The 24,507-nt window shown below is 56.5% G+C and overlaps 1 protein-coding gene across 5 annotated transcripts in view; it reads left to right on the top strand.

The window, feature by feature from the left end:
* CMKLR1 (chemerin chemokine-like receptor 1) overlaps positions 1-21,939 on the top strand; it is a 49,211-nt gene extending 27,272 nt beyond the window's left edge. For 3 of the 5 annotated variants that reach the window (XM_036116708.2, XM_036116711.2, XM_036116712.2), the window contains 2 exons: positions 14,705-14,780; positions 15,317-18,491. In XM_036116708.2, coding sequence (XP_035972601.2) covers positions 15,320-16,414 — 1,095 coding nt within the window. In that variant the 5' untranslated portion in view covers positions 14,705-14,780; positions 15,317-15,319 and the 3' untranslated portion in view covers positions 16,415-18,491. Of the gene's footprint in view, positions 1-13,808; positions 13,882-14,704; positions 14,781-15,316; positions 18,492-21,461 lie in introns of those variants that run through there. The other 2 variants (XR_013443488.1, XM_036116716.2) reach the window with 2 other exon arrangements.
* The last annotated feature ends 2,568 nt before the right edge of the window (positions 21,940-24,507 follow it).

Raw genomic sequence — 24,507 nt, 5'->3', positions numbered from 1 at the left:
TCCATGCTGCCTTCAATCAGATAGTCACATGTCTCCCTCTTCCTATATTCAAGTTTCTGCTGAAAGGTCACCTTCTTAGAGAGCCCTTCTCTGAGCACTCAACCTAAACTAATACCCTCTCCCCCATCTCTATGCCCCGTTCCTCTTTATATTTTATCTGTAGCACATCCCACCACCTGCCACTGTAATCATTCTATTTTCCCGGCATTTACATAGTGCTTCCAATGAACCGGGCATGCTCCTAAAACATCAGCAATGTGAACTCATTTAATCCTTCGAACAACCCTGTGAGGGAGGAGCTCCTGTCCCTGCTGGTTTTCAGATGAGGAAGCTGAAGCACAGAGAGGTGTGGTGACTTGCCTGAGGTCACATAGCTGGTGAGTGGCAGCGCAGGGACTCAGACTCAGGCTGTCTGGCTCCAGGGGTGATGGCCTTATTCGTCCCGCCTTTCTTTATCTGTTTGTTCCTATCTCCCCCCAGCCCTGGAGAATTCCAGCCCCCTCAGTTCCCAGATCCAGGCCTGGGGCCTAATAGATGTGTAATAAATATTTCTTGGAAGGATAGAGCAAAGGAGATGGGAGGATCGGAGAACTGGAGGGAAGAATCCCTGGCCTTCAGGGCTTTCCGTTAGCCCCATGTCCAGGCCATCTTGCCGGAAGTTTCTCAGCCTCCCTGAGGGTTTGAGTCAGCCTGTCTGGGAGAGGCCCCCGCCCAGCCTCTCTCACCCTCCCTCGCCCTCCCTCACCCTCCAATAGGGCCTCTGTCTACTGACCTCTCCCAGGCAAAGGTGCCAAAACCGCACTCCTGGAACCCCAGGCCCATGCTGAGCACACTTCCTCCTGTGACAGGACCACGGAGGAGAACGTTCCAGGCCGGAGGCAGGAAGTCTCGGAAACAAGGTGGCCTGGAGCGGACGGGGCTGTTGGGCGGCCAGGGAGGGGCCGGGCAGGGCTGTCCTCGGCCAGATGTGCTGAGAGCCTCAGTGCGGCTCAGGGGGACAAGCAGACAGGACATGAGGAACAGGCTGGAGAGGGGCCCGGCTTCCGACGCTGCGGCCTGCCCGTGCCTGCGAAGTAGCCAGCACTCCCCATCATCTGACCCTGTTCTGAGGGGTCCAGAGAAGGCCCGCGCCCTGCCAACTTCTCCGTGGACCCTCAGATAGTAGTTCTGCCGAGGGAGCAGTGGGAATGCATTTCCTAGGCTCTCCCTTGCCGGTAATATTCGTAAGTCGCCGTGATTGGGACAGGCACTCTGCCCAGGGCCTCGCCAACCGTGTTTCACTGAACGCTCACAGCCCCTGGAGGCGGATGCTAGGGATGAGGAGCCTGAGGCTCAGAGAGGTGAAGTAACCCGTACCAGGTCCCACAGCCTGCAAGTGCGGGAGCTGGGATTCAATCCTAGCTCTAAGTGGTAGGGAACCGGGTTCCGGGAAAAATCAGAAGAGAAGCCGAATTCTACCCTTGGCTCACTTGTGGGGGTAACCTGGGGAAAGATCATGAAACTGGTTTGAATTTCAGTTTTCCCATCTGTCAAGTGGGAATAAGGGGGAATTGGCATCGTGTGAGACCCTTCGAGGGGCTGGCTGTTTTGCTAGGTGCATCCGGTCGGTCCTTCTTGATCTTAATAGCCCGCTGGGCAATCCCCACGTCCCAGAAGCAGAAATGGAGGGTCAGAGATGTGGGGAGTGGGTCCGAGCCCTCACAGCCGGGGCCACCTCCTGGTGACGCCGTGCGGCTCTGTGTGGACGGAGGCGGGACCACAGCCTGAGTTCAGCTGAGGGATTTCACTAAGTGGAAAACTGCTTTGCAAAGGCTCCTACGGAGGATGTGGGGATGCGGGAAGGGAGATGGGGCCGAGCTGAGGGCAGGCATGGCAGTGGCCAGGGCAGCGTCTGGTCTGGGAGGAGGAGGCTCCAAGGAACCCCTGGCTGCAGCCTGGCTTCCATCCCTCCTCTGCCCCCAGACACATTCCAGGCTCGTCTTCGAGTTCCGTTGGTTTCTGGAAGCACGGCTCTTTGCTTTGGTACAGAATCTGCTAGCTGGATGCCACCCAGCTTTCTCCTCACCCGGGACAGGGATGCTGCTGGTTCTCCCAGATAAGTCACCATCAACGTTTGCTGAGCACCTACTGTGCGGGGGGCACTGTGTCCTCCCACGTCATTGCTTCGTGACCTGCTCATGAGAACTCTAGGAGGGAGGTCATAATAACAGCCCCATTTTACAGATGGAAACACTGAGCCTTGGAAAAGAGAGAATTTGTTCCTGGTTGCTTAACTAGGAAGGGCCTTTGAACCTGGTGGCTTAGCCGCTGGGTGGCTTGGAGTGGGGCAACGAGCCTGAGACCACCTTATCACAGTCAAGAAGGACCCCAGACTTGCTCACGGGTTGCAGGGTGAGAGGCCTCTACATCAACCTTCAATCCCTGGGCCAGAAATCTTAGAACTGCAAGGGGTCCCAAGAGATCACTTTATCCAGACTCCCTGATTTTCTGAAGGGAAGGTTTTATTTTATTTTTGTTTTTAAGATTTATTTATTTGAGAGAGAGAAAGAGAGAGAATGTGGTGGGGAGGGGCAGAGGGAGAGGGAGAGAGTCTTAAGCAGACTCCGTGCTGAACGCAGAGCTGGACGCGGGGCTCGATCCCACAACCCTGAGATCAGGGCCTGAACCGAAACGAAGTCACACACTTAACCGACTGCACCACCCAGGCGCCCCTGAAGGGAAGGTTTTAGTATTGCCCTTTCATAGGCACCTCAACCACGGCTCCTCAGAGAGGTAAAGTGATTTGCTCATGGTCACACAGCATGGAGCTGAGCCACACTGTCTTTTTGCTGGTACAAGACTGGCAATAGACACATGGCCCGTTCAACTATGGCATTTTTTTTTAAGTTGGAAGGGAGGCTTTGACACCATCAACTCCAACCTCCTTGTTTTTACAGATGGGGAAACTAAGGCCCCCAAAGTGTCCGGGATTTATCTAAGGACATGTGCCAAGCAGAGCCTGTGAAAGCATAAAGACCTCTGCCTCTCAGTAGCCCTGTGACCTTGGGTAAGACTCAACCTCGATGGGCCTCTGCTTCTTCAACTCTAAAATGGCCATAATAATGCCCGCCATCCCCTGGGGTTTGTGTGAGGGGATGTACGTAAGTGCTTCTCAGCACCCTGGCACACATAGGTGCTCAATAAAATATCATTGTTTTGATGATGATTATTAATACTATTTAATAATAGCCCTGACGGGGGCACCTGGGTGGCTCAGTCATTAAGCGTCTGCCTTCGGCTCAGGTCATGATCCCAGGGTCCTGGGATCGAGCCCCACGTCAGGCTCCCTGCTCTATGGGAAGCCTGCTTCTCCCTCTCCCACTCCCCCTGCTTGTGTTCCCTCTCTCGCTGTGTCTCTGTCAAATAAATAAATAAAAATCTTAAAAAAAAAAAAAATAAAAAAATAATAGCCCTGACGTTCTGGGCTCCAGAGCTCCTTACCAGGATGGTCTGCTGGTCTCAGATATCTGGCCTGGGGCTCTGGTGTGAGTTTCAGGGGCCTGGTAAGGTCCAGTTCTCATGCATCCAATGGAGCTATAAAGAAGGAAGGAGGGACCAGAGCCTGGGGGTTGAAAACAAGGGCTCTAGAAGCAGGAGCCTGGGGCTCAGCTTGCTTGTTCTTCTCTCCCACAGCAGGTTGGGGCCCTGCTGATGGAGAAAGTTCCTTTGGCTGCCAGCTCCCAGGGGTCTCAAGGAGGCAGGGGAGAAGCTATGCTTGGGGCTGATGCAGCCTGGCCCTCGGGGCTGAAGGTGAGCTGTGCTGGCCTGGACTAGGGGCAGGGGTTGAGGGGGCAGGGGCTGAGACGATGACTTCTTGAGGAGCACCCAGGAGCCCCTGGGAGTCTAGGCTCCAAGCCCACACTGTGAGCAGGACCCTGAGCATATGTCACCGGCCGGCGCCTGGCCTGGGGAGACGGCGACCACCGTTGGCAGCCCTCTCAGACCACATCCTGAGCAGCTCACGTCAACGCCCCCAGAGCTGCCGCCTTCCGGATAAGCTATGTACATAGCTCGGGGATTGCTTGCGTGAGCAGACTCAAGGCTGACTTTAGGGGATTAGGCAGGTCGGGTGCTGGGCCTCGGAGTCTCGGGGGCCCTAAGCAGGGGAGAATTTGTGTACAGGCCACCTCCAGGGGCTGGGGCAGTGTTTATGGGAAGAGGCACAGGCTATCTGCCTGGGGGCTTTGGACACGAGCTGAGTGCTTGGGAGGACACGCAGTGTTTGTGCATCGGACACACTAATGCGGCCAGAGTGGCTTCTTTTTTTTTTTTTTTTTTTAAGATTTTTTATTTATTTATTTGAGAGAGACAGAATGAGAGAGAGCAAGCACATGAGAGGGGGGAGGGTCAGAGGGAGAAGCAGACTCCCTGCCGAGCAGGGAGCCCGATGCGGGACTCGATCCAGGGACTCCAGGATCATGACCTGAGCCGAAGGCAGTCGCTTAACCAACTGAGCCACCCAGGCGCCCCAGAGTGGCTTCTGAGCTTGGAAAGAAGGACGTCCACCCAAACGCTCTCACTAGGGGCCTTATGCGGCCGGGCACCGCCGCTGGGTCTGCCATACAAGAGTGGGGCCGGGTTTGCAAGGAAGTGTCCATGCTCTCCCTGGGCCCCAGAACCTGATACCAAGCCAGGCTCTCATCTGGGGCTAGGGATCCAGCCCAGGCTCAGTCCCAGGGTAGGCAGGGGACTGGGGGACTTCCGGGAAGGACTTGGTGCTGCTTTTAAGGAGGGCTTTTAAGCAGAGAGTGTTGCGATATGGTTTGAGTTTGAAGAGCTCTCTCTGGCTACCAGGTGGAAAATGAAATCACAGCTGAGACAGGAGGCTGGTGAGGCAGTGACCACACTTCATCCGGCCAGGGCGGCGTCTGGTGGGCAGAAGCCCTGGGCAGATGCAGGAGCTCTTTGGGAACAAAATGGGTAAGATCTGACAGACGTGGGAGGCAGGCAGGGAGGAGAGTCTGGTTAGGGTCGTAGCAGGAAACGGATGACCAGCTCAAACAGGGAGACTGAGGACAGCCTGGGCAGGGAGGGCTTCGGGGGGTGGGGGTGGGGGACAGTATAAGGGACTCGCAGCAGACCAAGGTGCAGCCCTGCCAGGGGACCTCGTTACCCCAGGCCGGGGGTCAGAGGAGGGATCTGTACTTCCATCCACGTTGCATAGCTGTGGCTTACTCAGGAGACGCTGCAGGGAGGGAGCTTGACCCCCCTCTCTTCCCTCTTCCCCCAGCTGGGTCTCTCGTGGCTCAAACTCAACTAGAGGTCCGAGGGCAAAGAGCCTTGTGATGTCGAGGGGGACCCTAGGACACAGAGCAGGGAGGGGAGTGGATCTGGGGACAGACAGAGCACGCTGGGGAGGAAAGGGGGGCACTCCAATGGGGGGGGATACCAGGCAGCGGGGTGGATATTTTGGGGGTCTCCTACTTCTGGGCCCTCATCACTGTTGGAGGTTTCCCGGGGCCTCTGGTCTCTGAGTAAGGGGCTCGTCCAGGTCCAGGGCTGTAAGCTCCACGCTGTGGCCCGCTCCTACAGGTTCCTAAGCTCAAACAGGGCCCCATCCAAACCAAAAGAAAATGGGACAGGCTGTTAGGCAGCCAGCACTTTCTAGCTTCATTGCAGTGACTCAGTGTGAGCTCCTAAGTGTGGGCGTGGGACTAGGGAGGAAATTCTCTCCCGACACAGCTAATTCTGTCCCGGGGCTGGCGGCCAGCCTGCGGTGGGAATATCTGCAGTGCAGTGTGGTTTCGAGGTTCCTGAGTCCCTCCGAGCTGGGGATCCAGGGATTGTAACCCCTAAGGTGTCTCTCGGAGAGCGATCTGTCGGGCGGTGGGCAACTGGCGGGCGGGGGCTCTGCGGCAGACAGACGTCAGAACCTACAGAGGCTGTCGGGGCCGGTGGGAGGCGAGCATGCGGCTGAGGAGGGCCTTTTGTGAAGGAGGAGTGGTGCGTGGAAGGCCTCTTTACACTTCAATTGCGGGCCAAGGCTGTGATCTTGGGCAAGGAGAAATAGCACAGATTTGGGGGTCAGAGCATCCTCGGTTCAAATCCTAGGCTGAGGCTTAAAGGCCACGGGAGCCCTGCTCGGCCACTTCACCTCTCTGAGTGAGCCTCCGTTCGCAGATCTCTGCAGGGAGGCTCCAGAGGGGTGAGGCGGGAGGGGGGTGTGACGGGCCAGGCAGAGGTCTGGGCTCTGGGGACACGCTACACACAGGACAGACTGAGCCCCTCTTCTTCTCTGTGGCTTAGGGAGGGTCACTTGCTCCGTCTGGACCCCAGTTTCTCCAGCCACAAAACGGGGTGCCCGCTGAGGGAGAGGCATCCCCCTTCCCGAGGTTGCAGGGAGCTGGAGGAGAGGCCTCCGGGGCTGCCGTCTGGCCTGTCAGTGTGGGCCGTGGGGGAGGTGGCAGAGGAGGACGTCAGCCAGGCCAGACCTCCCCCTTGAAGGGAAGCGCTTCCTGCCTTGGGCCCGTGGCCAGGAGGTTAGTGGCAGGCCGGCCGTGGCTGGAGAGGCAGCTGGGTGGGAGAGCGAGGGGCCACTGGTAGCGGGGGGCTGGGTCGGCGCAGAGGTGAGTGAGGGCAGGCGAGGGGCCGGCTGAGCCTCTCACGGGGGAGGACGGGGACTGGGGGCGGGGAGACAGAAGACAGGGAGACTACACAGAGGAGAGCGAGACACGGAGACGCACACGCAGAGCTGAGGAGAAAGAGAGAGAGGGGCTGAAGGACGAGAAGCAGGGAGAGGCCCCGACCGACAGACAGACGGAAAGGGAGCTGAGTTCTTTGCAGCCTTAGGGCACCCGTTTAGCCGAGGGGCATGAACAAAGACACAGAGGGGAAGCCGGAGGCACACGGCTGCTGCCCAGATGCCTCCCAGCCCTGCTGTCCCCTGAGCCCGTGGGGACACAGGCCAGCAGGCAGTAGCTGGGGAAGGTGGGGCCTTGGACGCAGACAGACCAGACTCAAATCCCTGCACTGCTGCTCGCCAGATGTGTGACTTCAGGCAAGCAACCCCACCCCCACCCCCTCTGGCCTCAGCCGTTCCCTTGAGAAAGCAGGATTGGTGACAGCCACCCTCGCAGTGTTAGGGGGAGGTCCGGGTGGGGAAAGGCCCCCGTGGTGCATCCCAGCCTCCAAGCCCGGGCCGGGGGCAGCAGGCTCCACGCATGCCTGCAGGATGGATGCACGAATGCGCCCCCATCTCGAAAAGACTTTTCCTGCAGCACCTGGGATCATGACACATTCCCGTTCGGACCATTCACTAGAGGAAGGGGGGCCCAGCACAAAACTCGTGGGGAACCTGGAACCTCGTTTTGCCCCATCTATAAAATGCACACCATGAACCCTGCCAGATTGACCCTGGTGGGGGGCTCTTAGGTGGTTCCATTGGAGCAAAGACCAGAGAATTCCAGAATGTTCTGGGCGGGCGAGGTGGTAGACAAGGAAAGAGAGTGGGTTTGGCAGTTCGGCAGGCTGAGTTTGAAGCCCAACATGACACCTACCTGCCTGGAGCTTCCTCCTCCATCCACAGTGCTTGATTTGACCTACCTTGCTTACCTGAGCGATCTGTGTGACCTTGCGCACATTACTCACCCTCTCTGGGCCTCAGTTTCCTCTTCGTAATAGTGCCTAGAATGGTGCCTAGAATGTAGTGAGGGCTAAATACGTGTTTGTTGAATAAAAATGAAGCCAGTAACATCCGCCTGAGGTTTTTGCTCTCTGTGGCAGGAGGAATCAGATGTGAACTTGAGCCCCCATCCGTCCTGGGCAGGAGCTGGGCTCACCAAGGAGGTACGAGGCCTCGGGTGCCACGGAGCCAGCTTACTCTGGGCCAGGGCTTCCAGTGGCGCATCCAAGTTCATTCCCAGTCTGAGAGGAGGCTTCGGGGTGGGGCACCGAAGGGCCCGGGGCAGGGCCAAGGCTGCTCGCTTGGTCCTCAGCCGGCCAAGCGTGGCTTCATCGGGGATTCAGGGATGCAGGCGTGGACTGAGCCCTGCCCGAACATGAACACCAGCCAAGGATTCGGGGTGTCTGTCTGTTTGCTCTGGGTTTTCCTGGACCTCAGGAGATGAGAGGGGGCTGACACAATGACACCCCTGCATCCATCCTCATTCACATCGCCGGCCTCCGGAAGCCCCCACACTTGACCTCTCTTTCTTCACGGTGCTCATTTCCTCTTAGCCGCATTTTCTGTCCTTCTCCCTCCCACCGCTGCTCCCACGGGGCCATTGTAATCTGTTCAGTGTGCATCTTGTTATTTGGCAGTGTTCTTGCAAAACGTTTGTTACTGTTTTGTGTGCATCGCTGCTTTTGCGTGTGTGTTTTCAATGCACTTAAGGGCTGTTTTGGTTAGGTGGTTTTAAGACGCTCCGAATACCGCTGCTGTGTATACACTGGATGATCTGTTGCTTTTACCAGCTGCACAGCATTCACTGGTTCCCTCTCCCACAATGGACATTCAGGGGCCTCCAGCTTCCAGCCATCAGTGGACGCCTCTGTGTGCTTGCCCCCCCTCCCAGCCCCCCGGAATCTTGATTGTTTTTGTGCACACAGTCTCCCCGTGGTCTCTTGCCCCTGACAGCCAGACCTTCACTCTTTGTTGGAGGATTGACCTCAGGGGCTGGGAGTGCCTGGGAATGCACATGGGCAGGGCAGAGGGATACAAATACTCAGCCTCCTGGACCGTGACCTCCATTGTTCCCTGAGCACAAGCAAGAGCCAAGAGCACCTTCTGCACCCTTGCCCAGCCTCCTCCCCTTCCGGATCCTATTTCTCCACTCCCTTACTGATTTTTCCTGGAACATTTCCTTGATAAATCACTTTTGCAGGGATCCTCACTTGAGGTTTGCTTCTGGAGAGCTAAAGCTAAGTCATGCCCCCCCCCACACACACACAAATACTGCACATGAGCATCCTGGTGTTTGGTGCCTCCCGGGGCTGGAAGGTGCACAGGGGTTCACGGGTACCCACAGTGTGGCATGAGAGCCCATGCACCCCCACCCTGCCAGCCTGAGGGGTAGACATGCCAGCTTTGTATTCGTGCCATAGTCCAGTGGGCACAAAGTGTTATCTGGCTGTGGTTCTCATTTGCATGTCTTCGAGCAAGAATTTGTCATATGCTGACATTTGGAGGTTTCCCTCTGGTAAATTACCTGTTCATATCATTTGACCTTTGTTCTGTTGGGATTGCTCTCTTTTTGGATTTGAAGGAAGGAGTTTCTTGTACATTGTAGATGACAATCCGTTGATGGGTTTGGAGATTATAAATATCTGGGAGGCCGGCAGCCCTGGAGGCAGGGCCTCTGTGTGTGTGTGTGTGTGTGTGTGTGTGTGTGTAACCCATTGTAAGGATGGGACTTAGGCCCCAGCATGGGTGAGGCCATGGGGCAGAGAGCTGGGGATAAGACCCCCCACACTCAGTGTGAGCCATCTGGAGGAACCACAAATAGCAGTGCTAGGTTATAACAATAATGCCAACGTGTAGGTGTTATAGACTGAATTGTATCCCCCCCACCAAATTTGTATCTTGACGTCCTAACCTCCAATATCTCAGCATGTGACTGTATTTGGAGACAGGGCCTCTGAAGAGGTGGTTAGGGTAAAATGAGGTCATTAGGGTGGACCCCAATCCCTCCTGACTGGGCTCCTTATAAGAAGAGATCGGGATGCAGACCCACACAGAGCGAAGACCATATAGGACGCAGGGAGGAGGTAGCTGTGTATGAGCCAGGGAGAGGGACCCTCGGAGAAACCAATCCTGCCAACACCTCGATCCTGGGCTTAGAGCCCCCAGAACTGTAAGAAAATCAACATCTCTTGTTTGAACCGTCCAGCCTGGGGTCCTTCGTTACAGCAGCCTGAGCTGACTGCTATGGTAGGCAAGACGTGCCATGTTCCCAAAGCCTCGGGGGAGAAGGGCACCTGCCTCCTTGCAGGACTGTTGCCCGTGACAGCATTTCTAACGGGCTTGGCCCCTGCCACACAGAAGTGTCCGGTAAATGGCGAAGCCGGGAATGAATACCACACGTACCTCTTCAGCACTTGGGCTGTGCCAGGCACTAGAGCTGGGGACTGGTGAAGAATGAGCGTCTGCCGTCCGGCAGGCCTTTTCGGGGTGCTGGGGGGGCAGCGGGTAGGACGTGGTCAGCATCGCAGGGAGAGGACTGGGCGCTGGCCAGAGTGGAGATGAAGGGACCAGTGGGGTCAGAAGCGGGTACCGATAGAAAACTCTAGAGGATGCTGATTCTGGCCACCCCCACCCCCACCCCACAAACACCAGCAACAGTGACAAAGACTACAGTGGCCTTAGGCTCTACAGGGTGTGGGTACAGTGCTTCACAGACCTTACTTTGCCTCCCTGTGCCTCCGTGTCCCCATCTCTAAATGGGTACACTCATGTCCCGGCCCCAGAGGGCTGTCGTAAGGGGGGTGTGAAGTGTGTGGCCTGCTGTCCAGCACACGGGAGGTGCTCTGTTAGTTACAATGGTGAGCTTTCGTGCCCCAGGCAGCGCCCAAGTGCCCCCAAACACACCCCACCTACTCAAGCCTCGCAGCAGCCTGGGGGTTAGTCCTCGGATCGGCCCCGCTGCGCTGGGATCGCAGTGGAGCCCCCGAGAGGGCTCAGCCCCCGTCCAGGCTGCTGTAGCAGGATGCCCGAGACTGTGGGGCTGAAGCAACAAACCTTCATTCTCACAGTCCTGGAGGCTGCGAGGTCCAAGACCACACCCGAACAAGTTGCTTCTCCTCTCTGGGCCTCTGTTTTGGGACCTGCCAAATGGGGATGATAAGAACACTTGTCCTGCCTGCTTCTCAGGGCTGCTGGGAGGGTGAGCTGAGGCCATAAAGGAAAAGAAAGCCATCCTTTCCTTCGTGCGCTTCCTGTAGGTCTCCGGGAGGGGACGCCAGGGAGGAGGGGGCGCCGAGGCAGGGCGCTGTCTCCGTGGCCTGGGCACTGTCCTAGCGGCCTCAGAGCAGCCCAGCTCAAGGCCCCGTTCCAAATGGGTGTAAGCTCAGGGTCACTGGTCCTGAGAACTGGGGAAGGTGGACTCCTTGAGGGGCTAGGAAAAGGAGAGCAATGCGTAGGTGCCCGGGAAGATGGAGCTGGACGCCCTAGCGCATGAGGAGGGGTGAGAACAGATGTAGCAAGAGGTGCTCCGCCTTCTGGAAAGCACAGTGGTTAAGAGCAGGGCTCAAGGTCTGATCATCCTGGGTGTGAATTGGTCACCAGCCTCGACAATAGCCTCGCTCCCTTGCCTTCACATGGGGGGCGGTCACAGCAGCACCACTCCCGGGGCTTCCTGGGGACGTGTGAGCTAGTGCAGTGAAAGTATTTATATAGTGTTTGGGCTCTTGTGTGCACCCAATCAATCATTATTTATCACCCGGAAACCAGTGGAAAGTGTAACTCGCTGCAGACCTAAGAAGCAGCCGGAACCAGTGCAGAAGGCTGAGGGGGGGCAGCAGGGTGGACGCTGTTGCTGCCTTTGACCTGCAAATGTGACTCTGAGCTTCCTTGTGGCCACGTCAAAAAGGGAAATGTGATCAGTTGTTGAACTTGAATTATTAAGAATGAGGAAACAGCCCAGTGCCTCAGGGGAAGCAATGTTGTTCTTTACCCTGAATTCTCCTGGGCATTTCCCACTGAGCAGGGGCCTTCACAAAGGGCACCCGAGAGAGGCAGTGGGTGGGCCATGGCTCACAGACCGGGATACACATGGCATTGCAGGTATGATTTTCACGTGGAGCCGAGTCTAAGCATCTTGAAGGAAAGACGAAGGGGAACCTGGCAAGGTGGCTCAGGGAAGGCAGCTCTGTAGGAGGATCAAGAATGTGACGAAGGTCTGAGCTCTCAGGCTTCAAAGCTAAGGCTTAAAGAGCTCCAAGGGGTGAGTGGCGGGACTGGGGACAGCTTAATCCCTCAGGGAAGCAGGGGGAGCCCAAGACACTGTTCACTTGGGGTCCTTGGAGGTCCGAACTTCCCACCTGTGTGGCCTTGGGCAAGTTGCTTCACCTCTCTGAACCTCCATTTTTTGCACCTGCAAGTTAGAGTTACCCCTATTTGAGAGGCGAAGAGATTAGAGGAGCTTAGAGAAGCAAAATCCTTGCCTGTGTCACCCTTGATCCGCTCTTGAACCCAGAAGTGGGGAGATAAGTGGGCAGGACTCACTGGTCCTGTGGCCTTCCCGGCCCCTCCTCCCTTCCCAAGTTCATTTTAGGAGGACCTTAAGAGTAGAATCCTGGGGCATAGCAAAAACGGGAACAGCATAGTGCTTGCCCTGTTCTAAGAACTTTACACGTGACTTTCAAGCCTCACAGCCATCCCATGAGTTAGAGACTGTGAGGATCACACCCATTTTACAGATAAGACAACTGAGGTGCAGAGAAGCTAACTGACTTGCCCGTGCTCACAGGAGGTTCGTGCAGACCCAGGATTTGGGAGCTGGCAGCCTGGCCAGGCCCCAGCGTCTGTGTCCTCTACCCCTCCGCTGTACTGCGCAGAAACGGGCTCAGGCGGGAGGGATGTGGGTCGGGACAGGCCGAGGGCGGGCGTGTGATGAAACGCTCTCCCGGGAGGGCCGAGGGGCTCAGGGGGAGGGCACAAGCCAACTGGGGACACTGACTCACTTGATTCCTAGTCGGCTGAGGGGGTGGATGGATGGACACACCCAGAGGATGTCAGGGCCACCTTGTGCCGCCTCACCCTGCCCACCCCCCGCCCTGCTCACAGATGAGAAGACATGGCCTCTGACCCTGAGCTGCTCCCGGCCCAGCCAGAGAGCCAGACGTGACGTTATCTGTGTCCAGGGCATCTCTGCAGACGCTGTGCAAAGTGCTGGATCCCCACTCCTCTTCACTCTCCTCTTGGGGCTCAGACACCCCCCCACCCCGCCGCCGCCGGCCAATGAAGGAGGCATGCTGGGCCCAGGGAGACTATCCTGCCTGCCCCAAGAAGTGTAGGACTGATGCCCAGGCTGGGGGACACCCCCCTCCAGCCTGCTTCGGGCTTCCTGGCCTTGCTCCGGCCCCAGCACACCTCTGTCCTGTGCCTTGTGACTGTCTGTGAGCTCCTGTGGGAAGGGACCCTAGGGAAGCCATTTCCTCATCCCTGCGGCCAGCACGGCCCAGTGTAGGGAATAAGGACATGGTCATTTTGTTCTCAAGGAGATGCTTGGTGCCTGTCATCGGACCATGATTTCAGGGGCAGCACGTAGGGATGGTGAGAGCCCTTGTTCAGCAGACCTGGTCATGACCACCAGTCATATTCCCCCCCAGTTATGGGGGTGGGGCATGCTGTTCCCATGTGCTCTCTGCATTCCAGGGGCCACAGGAAGCCCCGGGGGACCCCTCACTGGGCACGTTGGGACTATCTTCCCAGCCTGCAGAAGTAGGATGATACCCAAGTGGGGTGACACTTGAATTCTGAGTCCCTTGAACCCAGAATGATGCTCAAGGTGCTTGTCCAAGTGGCTTTTATTTAATAAAAGCGAAAGATGACTTTTCTGCCATAAAATACAACCTCAAGCCCATTAAGGACCAGCAGTGCATTTCCACAGTGGAAGTTGAGTTATTTATAATGAAGCATTGATTGGCAATCTCGAGAGCTGAACATCTGGTTTGGAGCCCATGTGTCAGGATGGGAAGAGCTTGGGTGGTGGAAGGTGCCTGGGCGTAGGGCTGTCAGAGCCCCGTGTTCAAATCCCATCTTGGAATTCAGTGGTTTCCGCCCCCCCCCCCAACCCGGGCCCTAACGGAATCACTAATACTTTTTGAGGGTTTATTATGCGCCAGCACGGAACCGATGCGCCATATTGCCAGGGCCTGCGATTTTTACATCCATTCTCTGAAGGAGTGAGTATCCCCATTTTATTGATGAGGAAGCAAAGGCTCAGAAGGAGTCATTGATCCAAAGCCATATAGCTGGCAGATGGTCGAGGTTGGGTTTGAACCATGCCCGCGGGCGTGCCTCCAAGACCTCCCAAGCTTGCCAACTCCCCGGAATCTCAGTGCGTTCCTCCTTAGATTGGGAAAATCCCCAACAAGGTGGTTCTGGGAATTGGCCCAAGTACCACTTAAGTTGCCTGGCACATGGTAGGTGCTCAGTGAATGTATTCGTGTCCGTCTCCTCCCCAGGCGGTCGCGCCGGCGGGTCTGCATGTGATCCACAGCCCCCACGGGGCCCGGGCAACGCCCAGGGGGAAGGAGGCTTCTCTCTCTGGGCCTCGGTTCCCCAGATCCAAAACGGGAGTCACCACGCCTGCCTCAAAGAGGCCCTGGGAAGACAAAACGAGGGGCGTGGTGGGTGTTCAGGGCCATTCCTCTTCTGTCTTCCCAGTAACTGGAATGGTGCTTTCTGGGGCTGTCCTGGCAGCAGACTCGCATGGAGCTATCCACACACTCCCCCCCACCCGCACCCCCCTCCCCCCGTGCCTTCCTCTGCCCCTGCCCCTGCAGGCCCTCTGGATGTGCTTGGGTGGGGCGGGGGTTGGGATGAAGGCACCGGCAGTTCATCTGGGTTCGAGGGGCTCCACCACTCCCCAGCCTCCGCCCTTGGGCATCACTGAGGCTTTCTGAGCCTCTGCTTCCTCCTCTGTAAACTGGGAGCGGTGACAACAGATCCGATCTCTGGCTCTATCCCTGGATCCAACCGCTACCTCTCTATCCTTTCCTGCAGGTGTTTCTAGCTGTGCCCAGGGACTGACTGGCCAAGGACCCCCATCGGAGAGCCTTGGACACCCTAACAGTGAACGGTGAGGGGCTTCTGTGGTCTGAACAAATGTCTCCAAAGGGCACTGGTGGGGGACCTGTGACGAGGTGGGAGCACTTGGAGAATGCCAGCACGGGGTTTGGGAAACATGGCCAGAACCAAGTTCCCAGCACTACCGCACCCCTCCTTCATTGCACCGAGCATCACTGCGATTTTACCACGAGTTGAGGAATCTGACGAATGTTCGTTTCCCTCACTAGACTATAAGGGGAAGGGGGGGGGTCCCAGAGAGTTAGCAAAACAGGGTTGTCAGGAGAACAGACTCTGAAGGAGGGCTGTGGCTCCCGGCTCCGCCTCTTCTCCGTTGTATAACCTCGGGCAAGTGACTTAGGCTCTCTCCACCTCAGCTTCCCCGTCTGTAAAATGGGGTTTGTAGTTAAGTAAGTACTTAAGCCGTCAAGATACCAAACTGGCCTGGCTCAGAGTCCGGCAGAACCCTGTCGGCCTTGCTGGTGTTGGCCAAGCTCTTAGAGCCAGTCCCCTCACGCTTCCCCTACTGACCCCTGTCTCCCTTCGCAGAGAATGGGCGACGAGGATTACAACACCTCCCTCGCCTACGATGACTACTCGGATGATTTTGACCCCATCATGGTCTTGGAGGAGTCTTCTCCCCTGGAAGGCAAGGTGGCCAGGATCTTCCTGGTGGTGGTCTACAGCATCGTCTGCTTCCTCGGGATCCTGGGCAACGGGCTGGTGATCATCATCGCCACCTTCAAGATGAAGAAGACGGTGAACACTGTCTGGTTCCTCAACCTGGCCGTGGCGGACTTCCTGTTCAACGTCTTCCTCCCGATCCACATCGCCTACGCCGCCATGGACTACCACTGGGTCTTCGGGACGGCCATGTGCAAGATCAGCAACTTCCTGCTCATCCACAACATGTACACCAGCGTCTTCCTGCTGACTGTCATCAGCTTCGACCGCTGCATCTCTGTGCTCCTCCCCGTCTGGTCGCAGAACCACCGCAGTGTGCGGCTGGCCTACGTGGCCTGTGTGGTCATCTGGGTCCTGGCTTTCTTCCTGAGCTCTCCGTCCCTGGTCTTCCGGGACACGGCCCGCGTGCATGGGAAAATATCCTGCTTTAACAACTTCAGCCTGTCCGCGGCCGCCTCTGCCCCGTGGCCCGCTCACACCCGCCTGGACCCCGTGGGCTTCGGCCGGCACGTGGTGGTGACCGTCACCCGCTTCCTCTGTGGATTCCTGGTCCCCGTGCTCATCATCACGGCCTGCTATTTCACCATCGTCTGCAAGCTGCGGCGCAACCGCCTGGCCAAGACCAAGAAGCCCTTCAAGATCATCGTGACCATCATCATCACCTTCTTCCTCTGCTGGTGCCCCTACCACACGCTCTACCTGCTGGAGCTCCACCACGCCGCCGTGCCCGGCTCCGTCTTCAGCCTGGGTCTGCCCCTGGCCACTGCCATCGCCATCGCCAACAGCTGCATGAACCCCATTCTGTACGTCTTCATGGGCCAGGACTTCAGAAAGTTCAAGGTGGCCCTCTTTTCCCGCCTGGTCAACGCTCTGAGCGAGGACACGGGCCACTCCTCCTACCCCAGCCACAGGAGCTTTACCAAGATGTCGTCGATGAACGAGAGGGAGACCAGCATGCTTTGAGGCCCATCTGGGAAGCCCGATGGACAGACACTCTGGCCTTGGAGGCCCCGAGCTCTGCCTTCTCAAGACCGCGGCAGAAACCTCTTCAGGACCCACGGATGCCCGCTGTAGTCTGCCCGGGGCTGACCCGTGTTTTGAGCTGGGAGTCCAGGGCCTGGAACTCCTTTCTTCGAGTGGCCCGGTGGACAGGGCATGCTGTGTCCTCTCAACCTTGGACTCTCTCTGTGAGGACCTGGGGCCTGGGAGAGGCGGGGGAGGGAGGAGAGCTAAGGCCCTCAAAGGAGGCAGCCTGAAGGTGCTCACCCTCGAACTTCCCAGGGTGACGGTGCTTTGGGGGCGGCGGCTATTTGGGGGATGGGGGTGGTGCCAGCCCCTCGCCCCACGCCCCCGCTCTCCCCTTGCCTTTGTTGCCTGGGGTCTGGGTCATGGCGGGCAGCGTCACCCACAGCCTCCACCCCGTCCCCGGGGACTGTCCCTTCCTTCCCTGGTCCACCGGCTCTGACTGCCAGTGCTCAGAATTAAGCACGCCAGGTCAGGGGGCCAGGGAAGGAGGGCCTGTCCTCCTCCTCAGCTTCCTCAAAGCCTTGCCAAAATCAGCTTCAGGAAGCAACCTGGGAGCGGCCTGCAGGTTGAAGAGAAGGTCCAAGGGCTCGGTCACTGAGCTCAGCAGAGCCTGCAGCCTGGGCCCTTGTCGCGTGCCGCTGAGATGCGGGCCGTGGGGACGCCACAGGCGTGGAGCCCCTCCACGTGCAGCCCTGTTGCCTTTTCTCGACGAGGACTGACACCTTCCTGGGCTGCAGTGTCATTGTCCCACTTAGAGATGACAAAGCCGGGGCTCCGTGGGGGTGGGGCGGGGAGTAAGTCACCCAGCGCCGCGCGGTTAGCCAGAAGCAGAGTTAAGATGTGAACCCTGTTCTGTCTGGCGCCAGATCCTCTGTTTTTTTAATGACGAATGTATCCATTGAGAATATTCTAGACTCTCATGATAGCCTGCATTTATTAGCACCCCCTACCCTAAACACTGCCCATGTATTATCTCGTGTATTCCCCCTGGCAGGCCTGAGTTCAGCACAGTTAGTACTGCCCTTCTACATATGAGGGATAGCTGAAGCTCAGAGAGGTTAAGTAAGTTCCCTGAGGGCGTCCAGCAGGCCTCTGCCAGAACCTGGCTTTGAAACTAGGTCTGCCTGGCTCAAAGAAAGCTGCAGAATCAGGGTTTCGAGAGAGGCTTGGGGTTTTGACCATAAATATTGATTCCTCGGCAGATTAATATAAACCTCTTACTAGCCCATAAGCCAGCCTTGCAAATAGTTTTCCAAAATGACCCAACATGGCAGAGAAAGTACACTTGGCCTCCAGTCCCCTGATGCCCGTCCACTCGTGCCCACCATGTTTCCCATCTGCTGCCCCCCCCCGAGGCCTCCAGGGAAGGCGGTGGGGGGACAGAGGCCGTCACTGGTGGGCCCGAGGCCCTCTGGCCTCCGAGCGTCCACATTCTCTTGTCTTCCAAGTGTTGTTGTGAAGCCAATTCCGTGACAAGATGCAATGAACAGATGTAATGTCTACACAGCGCTGGGCACGTTCCCGAGGCCATGGGCTGTTTGGAAATCACACCTCATTAAGAGACAGACTGTTCCTTCCCTCCGTGGGTCATTGTGCTTATGATGAGGCAGCTCGGAATTGACCCCAAGTCTGGGCGTCCAGTGGCTTCAGGAAATCTAAACTTGGGCCGTCGGAGAGCAAAAAACGGAGCTTGAAAGAGCCTTGTCACCTCCCACCACAGCGGCACAGGTGAAGTGGCTAAGGCACGAGACTGCGTGGGACGTCAGGCCCCAGAGACGGTCCTCAGCCACCCGGGCTCTGACCCCCAGGTGCTGCTCGCTCGGGCTCGGGCCCTCGCTCCTCCTGGGCTGCGTGCCGGCCGGGTCGGGCCGGGGAGCCAGGAAATCATTTTGTCCTTGGAAAAGCTGATGAACAGGAGTAAAATTCAAACCAGCTGTTTCCTCCTTAGGGTCAGGCCTCTTCCTGGCTGCCCCACCAGGAGTTTCTCATTAAATACTGAAATGCAAACATGACATCCTCCTGAATCTTGTCCCTGCAGCTTCTTTAGAGGATCTCCCAGGTCACACATACAAAGGTCCCGTGGGTCACAAAGAGTGTGCACCTGCATTACTCCACAGGCAGCCAATGTGCTTTGTGCCTGAGAGGCCCCCCCCCCCCTTCGGGGCCAGGACCTGGCCGGTGGGGCGTCCAAGTGCTGCTTCCTGGGTGGGGTGGGTGGGCCGAGGGCAGACGGGGAAGCGGGCCCAGGGACAAGCAGAGAAGGTGGGGTTTGAGAGGGAGCGGGGAGGGAAGCACAGAGGAAATGCAGAATAGAGATAAAGCAAAGGGGTCTGGCATTTATTAAGCAAGTGCTATGTGTTAGGCTCACGATCCCATCAGACCCTCAAAATGAGAAGGGGACCATCAGAGCTGCACGGGTGATGCAGAAGGAGGTTCTGATTGCAGACCCCACCTGCTCTGGGTCACACAGCCAGTAAATGGTGGAGCTGGGCTTTGAACCTGGTCTGCTGCCCGAGCTCCTAGCTTCTTCAGCCTATGGGAGGAAGGAGAGAGAGAGAGGGAGGGGAAAGGGGGAGGGGGGGCAGCAAGGGGACAAGGGGGAGGGGCTCAGGAGGGGACAGTGACCCAGATGAGGAATGAGGAAGGAGTGGCTTAAGCCTGCCCCAGAGTTGGCTCTGGCAGGGTTAGGGGCCAGGCTGGGTGGGAGAGGAGAGAACCCAACAGTGAGAGCCATGAGGGCCGTTCCCATTTTACAGATGAGGGAGCTGAGAGCGGCCCTTCGGGGCAAACGGACTCGGTATTTGCTTGGATGGAAGTGATCCGTGGTTCCCTGGCCCTCCTCTCTCCTATTCCTCCCTAGCATGTGGTGCTCTGGGGGAGCTGGGGTGCCCGGGGCCTGTGGTTGCCAAACCCTGAATTTGGAAAATTGCTGCTGGGGCATGGTATCCAGGACCAGGAGGAACCGGGAAGCCGCCTGTCCAACCACGAAATAATTCAGGAGGGGGGCTTGCTTGCTTTCTCCCTTTAAGGACAAAGTTGCTTTTGAATAAAGAGACTGAGGTGAGAGTGGGGCGCTGAACTGGACGTTCCTGCCCCCTAAAACCCCTTTGCCTTCTTCCACCTCACAGAACAGCAGGCCAGGCTCAGAGAAGTGCAGCGTGCTGTCCAAAGTCACACAGCAGTGCTGGGAGGCAGCAGCAGGAGGAAGCCCGAAACTCCCTACCAGTCCCCAAATTTAGGACTTCAAAGAATCTGCATTTTGAAAAGCATTCCCTCCACTTATTTCAATTTCTTAGCAGCCAAGGACAGTAGGTTGTTAGTAACTGACTCAAGATAGACCCCACCCATCCACCCCAACATCCATCTACCCACCCGCCCATCCAGCCATTTCCATAACCATTTCTATGCCCACCCATTCATCCATTCCATAAAAATCTATTTACTACCTTCTCTTTGCCACTGCTGTGGTCGGCGCCGGGAATGCAAGGGTGAGCAGGGCATACACGGCCTCTGTCCTCGGGAGCTCCTTCATTGGTTACTGGGAGACGCAGCCAATAGTTTTTTAAGAACCACACCCTCAATAGAAAACTGCCGCACTAAGCGCTACACACCTATTATAGAGAGATCTGAGCCTGTCCAAAGACCAGGGAAACCTCCTCGGGGAAGAGACGCTTGAGTTGAGATGTGTAGGATGGGTAGGTGCTGATTCTGTGGCAGGAGGGAGGGGGGGAGCGGGAGAGGGTGCTCCAGGTGGTGGGAACAGCGTGGGAGGAGAGAGTGATGGCGAGGGACTGAAGGGGATGAGGGCTGCGGCCGAGGGAGTAGAATGAGCCCACAACAGATAGGATGGAGAGGAGAGCAGGGGGGGCCATGGGCAGGGCAGGCCACGCTCTGATTGGCATCTTGCCGTGATGCCCAATGCCCGGGGCTGCTCTGGGCAGGGCAGGATGGGAAGGGCCGAAGGGGAAGCCGGGAGGATGGGAGCAGAGGTAGAGCTCGAGAGAAGTGGACTATTCAAGAGATACTTAAAAGCTACCCAAGCTTTCTCAGGGGAGCGGTTAGCGGGAAGCCAACCCAGGGCCCATTTCAGCTGCACAGAGGCCTCGGTGCGTTGCTTTATTGATGGAAATTAATTGTAAATATTATTCAAATTTACCTCCCAGTGCACAATTACATTTCTCAGGGGAGCCCTCTGAGCACATAATAAAGCCCTATAAATAATACATATATTAACCTAAGAGGAACGGAGGCATATTAATGTGCACTTGTGGGCGGCGGTGGGGGGAGTTTATGCAGACAAGACGCTAAGTGCCTGGACTAGGGTTTGACTTTGGAGGTCACCTGAGCTCTGTCCCGGGGAGCTTCCAGAAGTCTCTCCCCCCGGGGGGCAGCCAGTTACTGCCCAAAGGCCTGGTCAACGGGCAGGTGTGGGCAAGGAGACAGGTAGTCAAGGGTGGAGGAAGCACAGGTGCACTGGACGCTTATCTTGGGCCCAAAGCCTCAAGAAAGCACGACCCATAATAATAGTAGGTGGTATTAATTGAGCATGCCCGGGGCTTGGGTACCCTCCATGTGCTTTGGTTTCATTATCTCGTTGAATCCTTAGGACGAACTTTGTGGTAGCAGCCATCCCTGTCCCCATTCCCCATGAGGAAATGAAGGTTCAGAGAGGTTCAGTGTCTTGCCCGGTGTCACACAGCTAATAAGTGACAGAGCTAGGATTCCAACCCAAGTGTGTTTGACTCGAAAGCAACTTGGAAACACAGACTGTCCTCTAACGAGACTCCTCCCTGGAGAGAGGCAAGCATACGCTCTCTGTCCGGTGTCAGATTTTAAGGAGGTGGGAACCAGGGGTGGGGGGGATCTGACGGATTGCTTTTTCCTCTCGGAGGAAGGAAACAGTGTCTGGATGGGCTTGTCATTTCCTCACAGCCCTAGGAATCTTAAAAACCACATCCCTTCCCATCCCCCCCTCCTTTTACAGACGGTGAAACTGAGGTTCTTTGCAGATCAGAATGGGACCTCCCACCTCCCTGACTGTTGGGACATGAGATGCATGGGAAAATGCCCATGTGAGCGACTTTTCCGAGCATCGCTGTTCTAGAACAGACCTGGGCGTTCACCGAGCTGCCAGTTTGTCAGTAAGGGCTTTGGTACTGAGCTGCCCCGGAGGACCCCTGTCCGGGATCTGGGGGGGGGGGTCGTCATTGGGGCATTTCCAGCGGAATCCTATAAAGGGAAAGCAGGGGACCTTGGAAACCCTGGTACAGGGCAGAGACAGGCCGTGTTTGTTATCCCTCACAGTTGTCCTGCAGAGGGGAGACGATGCGCTCTATCTGGATCTAGGTGGTAGGTACGCGGCTATCTTCATCAAACCATCCATCATCTGTCTATACGTATATGATTATTGCACTTTATACTGTAGTAAGTTAGGCCTCAATAAAAGTATTTTGAAAAATAAATTTTAAAATGTAAAATTTATGAACTAATTCATGGTGCTTGCAGGAGGGACTCCCCACTCCCTTTGGCACTCTGAACAGAATCAGATTCAAGAGAGCAAGTCAGGGGGAGATTATGTAGTCTCAGCAGGGTCCATCCAGGGAGGCAGCATCTCAGGAAGGACTGAGCCTTCCCAGGGGTCACCCCAGCCCTGTCCTCGTAGCCTTTGATGGCTACGACAGGGTCATGTGGGCTCAGGTGTCAGAAGGCTTGGGCTTGAATCCCAGTTCCACCATTGACATCGGCTAGGGTTAGGGCTTCAGTTAAGGCTCTATGACTTGGACAAGCAGCTCATCATCTCCAAAGCTTCAGTTTTCTCATCTGTAAAATGGGTATAAGAAGAATCTGCAGCTCACGGGGTTGCCGTGAGGATTCAAGATGTCACACATAAGCACTTAGCAGGTGCCGGGCTCGCATACATCACCCACTTTCATCTGGAAGTACGTCAGCCTCCTCCCTGGTCTCCGTGCTCCCAGCCTTGCCCCCCACAATCCACCCTCCACGAAGCAGCGGGAGTGAGCTTCCATCACGGAGCCCAGCAATCCAAACCCCTTGAGCCTGTCCAAAGACCAGGGAAACATCCTTGGGGAAGAGACGCTTGAGTTGAGATGTGTAGGATGGGGCTTGCGAAGTCCTAGAGGATCGGCACTGCCTCCTCCATCTTCAGCTCGTGCTGCTCCCCATCCAGGCGTCCCTCCCTGCCTTTGTATTTGCTGTTCCCAGACCGCTGATGGCATGACCGGGCCCCCCTCCTCTTTCCAGTCCCAGCCTCTCCTGAGTGAGGCCCTTCCTGACCCCTCTGACCCCTCCCTGCAGATAAAGCAGCCCCATCCCTATTCACTGTCTATCAGATCTCCTGTTTTCCATCCCTGACACTACTTCCTGCCATCTGGAAGAAGTTTGTGTATTTGTGTTTAGCTGCCTTCAGTCTGTCCCTCTGCTGGGCGGAGGAGCCCTCGTCTGTCTGGTGCACCTCTGAATCCTCGGCACCCAGAGCGGAGCTCAGCCCAGGAAACGTGCTCATGATCCTTTGCTGTACAAATGGAGAAATAACCATAAACGGACGTTCCTTTGATTGAATCATCACCATCATCGAGTTTCAAGACGATCGCTATTACAATACACCGTTTCCAAAGTGTTTTCACTTTTTTTTTTTTTCCTATCCCGAGGAAACTTGCGGGAGGGGACTATCGCCCATTTCACAGACGTGGATACTGAGCCCTCCCCGCCCCAACCCGGGCTCGCTTGCTTCAGAAGCAGAGAACCCAGCGCGGAGGTCTTGCCCCGGTACCATCAGGAGCGCTCCCAAACCGAGGAGGTTTCCATTCAGTGCTTTTATCTCCCCTGGCCTTTTCCTTTCCCCTTTGTCTGATTAATTGCAGCCTGAAAATAAAGGAACCAGATGCCTCCCGTCCCACCCACCACACCCCGCCCCCCGCATTGTTTTGTAGTTCTTTTCCGGACCAGGACTCTGTTAAGGATTTGGCTGGTACAACCGCGACCACAAACTTCCTGTGTTTATCCTTCCACTTAGAAATCATGGATGGAGCAATCAGCCGGGCGCCAGGTCTGTGGTGGGCACTGGGCGAAGCCACGGCAGAAAGTCCAGCTAGACACCTGATGCTCGAGGACCCTTGGAGCCCAGAGGTGGACCCCAGGATTTTCTTTTCCCCGGTTTCCACCATGCAGCTGTTTGGTGCCCGTGCAGCAAATATCGGGATGATTGACTGAGTTTCTGGTTGGCGCCCAGACGTTGGAGCTGTGGAGGAAGGACACACACACACATGGGGAGGTGGGAAAGGGGGCTCTCCGCTGTGGCTGGTGGGTGGTAATAGCTGGCGAGCCCCTGGTTGATGGCAGGCAGCTTACTATGATGCCCAGGCCATGGCCGAGACCCTAGTGCTTGACTGGGAAGGACTGACTTGTGATGGCATTTCAGGCACTGTGACAAGCAGCCAGACGCAACGCCACATCCATCATCTCGTCTCATCCTCATTAAAAACCTGCTGGCAAAAACCACCTTCCCTTCAGAGATGAAGATGCTGAAGTTCAAAGGGGTCAAGGACATTTCCCAGAACCACACTGATAGCCACCCACTGATTTTTTGTTGAGCACCTACTATGTGCCCCGGACTGTGCTGGGCTCTGGGGACACCTCAGCAGGCACCGCCCTAACGTTCGTGAATCTCGCGTTAGTATGTACAAAAGCTGGGATTTGAACCCACGTCTGGAGAGCTTTGTGGCTTCTTCTACTCCTCCACTAGGCATGCTGCTTCTTGAGTTACAGAACCTAGGTACAGAGGAATCGGTACGGAATGGAGAGAAAAGCTTCCTGTTGCAACGCCTCAAACCTCTCGGGAGTTAGAGAGAGAAAACTCACATCTTGGCTGGGAACTGAGATCGATTCTGGGAACCAGGAAGCCGCTGTCAGCAACTGCTCTCCGCTCCCTGACTCCTCAGAATAGGACAGTGATTGATCCCCCAGCTCTTTCCCTCCTTTGAAAGACCAGCAGGGAGATGGCACTGCTTAAC

This window comes from Halichoerus grypus, chromosome 13 (assembly GCF_964656455.1).
Source record: "Halichoerus grypus chromosome 13, mHalGry1.hap1.1, whole genome shotgun sequence".
Classification (NCBI taxonomy): domain Eukaryota; kingdom Metazoa; phylum Chordata; class Mammalia; order Carnivora; family Phocidae; genus Halichoerus; species Halichoerus grypus.
This window is presented reverse-complemented; position numbering and strand designations above follow the sequence as displayed.